The sequence below is a fragment of the Salmo salar genome, chromosome ssa05 (genome assembly GCF_905237065.1).
Source record: "Salmo salar chromosome ssa05, Ssal_v3.1, whole genome shotgun sequence".
In the NCBI taxonomy this organism is placed as follows: Eukaryota; Metazoa; Chordata; class Actinopteri; order Salmoniformes; family Salmonidae; genus Salmo; species Salmo salar.
Window position 1 is genome coordinate 71,258,237 of NC_059446.1, and position 7,467 is coordinate 71,265,703.

The window sequence follows — 7,467 nt, forward strand, 5'->3', positions numbered from 1 at the left end:
AATATTAACTTCATCTATTCATATTTATGTCATAGACATTATATTAACATTACTGTTAAATCTATATACGTCAACACACAGTGACAAACATTGAAACAAATATCCTGGGTAATTACATGACTTGTATGGGGATCTCTCATATTGCTGTCCTCCTGAGCTCTGCCTCAGTGACTCGGTGGGTACCTGTGTCAGAAAGTCTATATTGATGATGTCAAGCGAGAGCGTTGTGGATTTACAGTGGGGCCCATAAAGGCCATCCTATCTGATGTGTGAGATGTTTCATGGTGAGGCCCATATGTCATCCTCCTTATAAAATGATAGAAGCGTTGGAGAAATGGTGAAAGCTGAAGCCTTTTATTAAAAAGAAAACAGAGGACATTTTATGGGCGACTCAAGTCCAACCCTGATAAAACTCACTCTAAATAATATTGACGGTACACACTCTGGGAACACTTTTACAATCAGCTTTTCCTTCAACTTCTCATTGTAAACAGGATAAATGCTTTACCATACAACTGCTGCTTGCTTCACTGGCTTCGCTGTACGATTTCAACATTTAAAATCAATTCTGCTCTTCTAAACTAAGAAGCATCTCTCAAAGCTTAAGGGCCACACATCCAATCCTTCACTAAACTCTGTCAAAATCAATTAATATGTAGATCATTCAAGTAAATGAAACAATATTTCGGACCATTTAACAAGAATAGCCCCGGCACTGAGGAAACAGCAAAAACTATACATCTTGATTTAACTCAACACTATTTATTTTTTATTTCACCTTTACTAACTGAAAATCCTACCATCTTTCAGTCGAACTCTGTCTCAGTCTCTAATACATTCTATCACAAACCATCTCCTTTCTACCCTCTTCCTCCTCTACAGTCTCCTCTATGAGATGGTCTCCTCTAGGATGAACTCTATGGTGTGTGGTACATCCTGTCCCTCTACCACAGTGACCGAGGGGATCTCATGTCCCTCCATGATGGCTGACAGGGAGGGGACAGAGATGGCCTGACCACCCAAGAACACCACCTGGGAGGACCCAGCCTGCCCAGAGAACATAGCCCCAGAGGAGTGCTCTGAGACGGGCACGGCCGGCACCATCCCCCCCTCTGTGGTTCCATCCGCCTGGACCAGCAGAATGGTCTGCACCGCCGACTCCCCCTCGCCACCTGATCCCGTCCCTGTAGACAAGAGCACCCTCGCATCTTCCACCTCTGCGTCGTTGGCCGTGGTTCCATCCGTTCCGTCATCGTGGAGACGGATGTGTTTGTCGAGGTTGGAGCGTGAGCGGAAGGCTGAGGGGCAGCGATGGCAGGTGTAGGGCGTCTCTCCGCTGTGGATGCGGGCGTGCTCAGTAAGACGGCCGGCCACACTGAAGGCTTTACCACACACCCAGCAGCAGAAGGGCCGCAGGCCGCTGTGGATACGCTCATGGTCCTTGAGGTGGGGCAGCTGGCGGAAACTCTTCCCACACGTAGAACACTGAGAGAGGAGGAGGAGGGGACATGTGGGGGAGAGACAGGGCAGCGAGTGGGAGGAGGGGAAAGAGTGAAGAAAGGGGGAGAGGAGTGAGTGAAGAGAGGCAGAGAGTGAACGGAAAGAAAGAGGGAGGAGAAGTTGAAGAGGAGGAAGAAGAGTGGCGGGGAGAAGGATGGGTAGGGTCGGAAAACATAATGAGAGAACAAGGACAAGAGGAGAAGAGCGGACATTAAAATTCATAGATTTCATATCTTGAAAACTGAAAAATATTTTCTGAAACACTTCTCCAAATTTGTAGACACAGCACTTCTGGCTGAAGATGGAGAAGAATAGGAGGGGTAGAAAAACAATGTGTGAGAAGAGAGAGAGAGCGAGAGAGATCTAGGGAGGGCAGAGGACAATGGTAGGTAGAGATAAAGAACAGAAAGAGGGACACAGGGGACTGAACAGAAAAAAAGAAGCTGACAGAACAGAGCTGCACTACTACTGAAGGACATTCATCTTTTTCCACACAGCAGTGTTACCTGCCTGTCTGTCATACTGAATGACCAGAGACAACGCCTACCATTAGTAGAACCAGAGGGACATTCTCACCAGTACCTTTACAGCTTGGACTGCATTTTATTGAACTATAGAAGCCTGGGGCTGTTCTACCACAAATTGTGCCACAGTGAGCAGAGAGGCTGGTTGGTCCTGTGTTTAGGGCCTTCCTGCCTTTCCGGGCGGTGCCCAGTGGCGCTGGGTCCCAGAATAGTAACACAGAGGGGAGATGGTAGGCTCTAACTCAGCCCCACTCATTAATCATAGGAAGTGTAGAGGGAGGGAGGACACCAGCGGGCATAATACACTGGGGTGACCACAACCACAGCTTGTATTTTTTAGATGAGATGATTAGATGAGTTTATTAGTATCCATATTTACAACTGTAACAAAGATACATTTCCATTGGGGGGTGGGGCAGGGTGAATGTCCATTGGGGGAGCAGCAGGGGGGAAGTGAGAAGTGAATGAAATAATAATAAAAGTAACCACAGGCAGAACCACGACCAAAGTCTTGTCCGGACAGCCTTTTCGGCTTCTGCTAAAAAATGTGACAATCTAATTGATCCCTTGTAGTAGACTGTGTTTTAAATCACTTCAGAACAAGACACACCATAACGAACGTCAGTCGTGTGCAGTAGATAACCCACCACACACACACAAACAATCAATCATCTCCACCTCCCCACCCCCTTACCTCAAAGGGCCTCTCATCGGTGTGGATCCTCATGTGGACGTTGAAGGTGGAGGTGTAGGCAAAGTCCTTCCCACAGATCTGGCAGTGGAACCTCTTGGAGCCGCGGCCCTTCCCCAGAGTCCCCTGGCAGTGGGCCACAATGTGCTCCCCCAGGGCAGAGCTGGAGGCGAAGCGCCGTCTGCAGGGGGACAGAGGGCAGCGCAGGGGGGTCTGACCCGTATGGGAGAGCCGATGGAGGTCCAGACTCTCCTGGGTCATACAGCAATGACCACACATATCACACTCCACCTGGATGGCCGGAGAGAGAGAGGGACACATGTATAAGGAATAACTAGTGAAGAATAGATGAAAGGATCCTACTATTACAGTATCTATGTCTATAAGGTACAGCATCAGTAGAGTAAGATTCTACTATTACAGTATCCATGTCTATAAGGTACAGTATCTGTAGAGTAAGATTCTACTATTACAGTATCCATGCCTATAAGGTACAGTATCTGTAGAGTAGGATTCTACTATTACAGTATCTATGTCTATAAGGTATAACTAGTGTAGAGTAAGATTCTACTATTACAGTATCTATGTCTATAAGGTATAACTAGTGTAGAGTATGATTCTACTATTACAGTATCTATGTCTATAAGGTACAGTATCTGTAGAGTAGGATTCTACTATTACAGTATCCATGTCTATAAGGTACAGTATCTGTAGAGTAAGATTCTACTATTACAGTATCTATGTCTATAAGGTACAGTATCTGTAGAGTAAGATTCTACTATTACAGTATCCATGTCTATAAGGTACAGTATCTGTAGAGTAAGATTCTACTATTACAGTATCTATGTCTATAAGGTATAACTAGTGTAGAGTAATATCCTACTATTACAGTATCTATGTCTATTCAGTGCCTTCACATATTCACACCCCTTGACTTTTTCCACATTTTGTTGCGTTACAAAGTGGAATTAAAATGGATATAATTGCATAATGAACATTTGTAAAAAAAAAAATATATATAATAATAATATGAAAAACTAATATATCTTGATTTGATAATTATTCAACCCCCTGAGTCAATACATGTTAGAATCACCTTGGGCAGCGATTAAAGCTTTGAGTCTTTCTGGGTAAGTCTCTAAGACCTTTCTACACTTGGATTGTGAAACATTTGCCCATTATTCTTTTCAAAATTATTCAAGCTCTGTCAAATTGGTTGTTGATCATTGCTAGACAACCATTTTCAGGTCTTTCCATAGATTTTCAAGCAGATTTAAGTCAAAATTAACTCAGCCACTCAGGAATATTCACTTCTTGGTAAGCAACTCCAGTGTAGCTTTGGCCTTGTGTTTTAAGGTTCCTGTCTTGCTGAAAGATGAATGAATCTCCCAGTGTCTGGTGGAAAGCAGACTGAACTATGAATAATGGATGTCAAAACGACATCTTTAACCAAAGATCAATATTTTTTCAAATACAGTAAAACAACGTCAATTTGCTTTGACTGTTCTATGTGTACATGTGCATTGGCACAGTGGCGACCCGTCATTCAGGGCAGGTGGGACAGAGCCTGTTTAGCTATAAAAAATTAATTGGTTTGTTTTTTGTTGCCTGTTTTGCATGTTATTTTTGCATTAACACGTGTCACATATCAGTTTGCAAAACAAAGTAAAAAAACATGTAAATTACCTTTTTTTGTAAATGAGTTAATAAAGCCACATACAAACATGGTCTCTTATTTGCTTTCTTGAGTAATGCAGCTCCAAAATGCAGGTGTTTCAGCCTAACACAGTGCTTTATGTGGTGGAGGGGCAGCTGGTGGAAAATACAGAGCGTAGGGGTCGGTAATCTTCTCCAGTTGCACCGTGATTGGCTCAGTGTTCTGTCACTCATGGGGACACCACGTCATGGCAAAATCTACAGGGAGAGCTTGAAAGATCAAGCCCCCTTGGGTACTGCCATAGATTGACATTATAAGTACCCATCCAAGAAGGCTCAAAGTCATTGGCCACAGATAAAATTACGTCAAATCACGTTATATGACTGATCATGTCAACATCATACTTTCAAAATCTTAGCTAGCAAGCTAGACAAGCAGTCATGGTCATGAATCACGTCAACCATTTAATGGCAAATCTTTTTCAATCCTTGTCATATGAAGAGAAATTATAGATAAAACGTATCGGTGCTCATCGGCCATTGGACGTAAACATTACACAACAAGTTGGAAATCACAAATTCAACAATGAGTGGTTTGGAAGGAATCAGTGGCTAACTGCAAGCGTTGCAAAGCAATCCCTATTTTGCTTCCCCTGCAGGCTATTCCGTGGAGAGGGTGTGTGGTCCAAGTCTGAGATTAAGGGTCTCTTTCCCAAGCTTAAAAGGATAAAAATTCACACGCAACACCATAAGCCAGAAAAGGTTGGATACATTGGCCATGCTGTCAAGCCAGCATGACTTCTGCCGATTTGAACGGAACTGGGAAATCTCAGACTTCATGAGTTCAAGACAATTGGGAACTCTGAAAAAAATGTGCTCCGACTAGGAAAATACGTTTTGAACGGTCAACCAAATCGGAATTCCAAGTCGGGAACTTGGAAAAGTCAGGAAATTAAAAAGTGAATTGCTTTGCCACATTTTTTTCAGTATTACTTTACTGCCTTGTTGCAAAAAGGATGCATGCTTTGGAATCTTTTTATTCTGTACAGGGGTCTTTCTTTTCACTCTGTCAATTAGGTTAGTATTGTAGAGTAAATAAAATGTTGTTGATCCATCCTCAGTTCTCCGATCGCAGTCATTAAACTCTGTAACTGTTTTAAAGTCACAATTGAACTCATGGTGAAATCCCTGAGCAGTTTCCTTCCTCTCTGCCAACTGAGTTCGGAAAGACACCTGAACAAATTCTTATTTACAATGACGGCCTACCGTGGAACAGTGGGTTAACTGCCTTGTTCAATGGCAGAATGACAGATTTTTACCTTGTCAGCTCGGGGATTCGATCCAGCAACCTTTTGGGTTCCTGGCCCAACTGTCTAACCACTAGGCTACCTGCTGCCCCAATTGATACACCATCCAAAGTGTAATTAATAACTTCACTATGCTAAAAGGGATATTCAGTGTTGCTTTTTTTCCATTTTTACCCATCTACGAATAGGTGCCCTTCTTTGCAATGCATTGGAAAACCTCTCTGGTATTTGTGGTTGAATTTGTGTTTGAAATGTACTGCTCGACTGAGGGACCTTACAGAGAAGTCCTTGCAACTTATGTAACATGTTAAGCACATTTTTACACCTGAACTTATTTAGGGGTTGAAAACTTATTGACTCAAGACATTTCAGCTTTTCATTTGTAATTACTTTGTTTGAAATGTCAAAACACTTTGATATTATGTGTATTGAGTGTAGGCCAGTGACAATTTAAAAAAAATGTAATATATTTTAACAAAGCTAAATGTGCGAAAAGTCAAGGGGTGTGAATACTTTCTGAAGGCACTATAAGGTATAACTAGTTAAGAGTATGAGCCTACTATTACAGTAGCCATGTATATTTAAGCAAAAAGGCACGAAGGGGTGTGGCATACGGTCAATACACCATGGCTATGGGCTGTTCTTATGCACGACCCATCGCGGAATGACTGGACACAGCCCTTAGCCGTGGTATATTGGCCATATATCACAAACCCCAGAGGTGCCTTATTGCTATTATAAACTGGTTACAAACATAATTAGAGCAGTAAAAATAAATGTTTTGTCATACCTGTGGTATACGATCTAATTACATTGGTAACCAGTTTATAATAGCAATAAAGGCACCTCGGGGGTTTGTGATATATTGCGTTGCGTCGTGCCTAAGAACAGCCCTTACCAATGGTATATTGGCCATATACCACACCCCCGCGGGCCTTATTGCTTAATTATACAAAGGGTGGGTCTTATCCTGAATGCTGACAGGTTAAAACCACATTCCATCCGGTGTCTATTCTACAAGTTACCACCGGCTAAATTTATGATACTATTACAGAAGCCATGTAAGGCACAACTAGTGTAGAGTAGGATCCTACTATTACAGTAGCCATATACACTGCTCCAAAAAATAAAGGGAACACTTAAACAACACAATGTAACTCCAAGTCAATCACACTTCTGTGAAATCAAACTGTCCACTTAGGAAGCAACACGGATTGACAATAAATTTCACATGCTGTTGTGCAAATGGAATAGACAACAGGTGGAAATTATAGGCAATTAGCAAGACATCCCCAATAAAGGAGTGGTTCTGCAGGTGGGGACCACAGACCACTTCTCAGTTCCTATGCTTCCTGACTGATGTTTTGGTCACTTTTGAATGCTGGCGGTGCTTTCACTCTAGTGGTAGCATGAGACGGAGTCTACAACCCACACAAGTGGCTCAGGTAGTGTAGCTCATCCAGGATGGCACATCAATGCGAGCTGTGGCAAGAAGGTTTGCTGTGTCTGTCAGCATAGTGTCCAGAGCATGGAGGCGCTACCAGGAGACAGGCCAGTACATCAGGAGACGTGGAGGAGGCCGTAGGAGGGCAACAACCCAGCAGCAGGACCGCTACCTCCACCTTTGTGCAAGGAGGAGCAGGAGAAGCACTGCCAGAGCCCTGCATAATGACCTCCAGCAGGCCACAAATGTGCATGTGTCTGCTCAAACGGTCAGAAACAGACTCCATGAGGGTGGTATGAGGGCCCGACGTCCACAGGTGGGGTTTGTGCTTACAGCCCAACACCA

At 43.3% G+C, this 7,467-nt stretch overlaps 1 protein-coding gene across 3 annotated transcripts in view; it reads right to left on the reverse strand.

The window, feature by feature from the left end:
* Nucleotides 1–338: 338 nt before the first annotated feature.
* The window catches only part of LOC106605866 (zinc finger protein 629), a 34,057-nt gene continuing 26,928 nt past the window's right edge, over nt 339–7,467 (reverse strand). For all 3 annotated transcript variants that reach the window (XM_045718721.1, XM_045718722.1, XM_045718723.1), the window contains exons 9-10: nt 2,719–3,006; nt 339–1,485 (exon numbers count right to left, since the gene is read on the reverse strand). In XM_045718721.1, the coding sequence (XP_045574677.1) occupies nt 889–1,485; nt 2,719–3,006 (885 nt within the window). In that variant the 3' untranslated portion in view covers nt 339–888. The remainder of the gene's footprint in view (nt 1,486–2,718; nt 3,007–7,467) is intronic.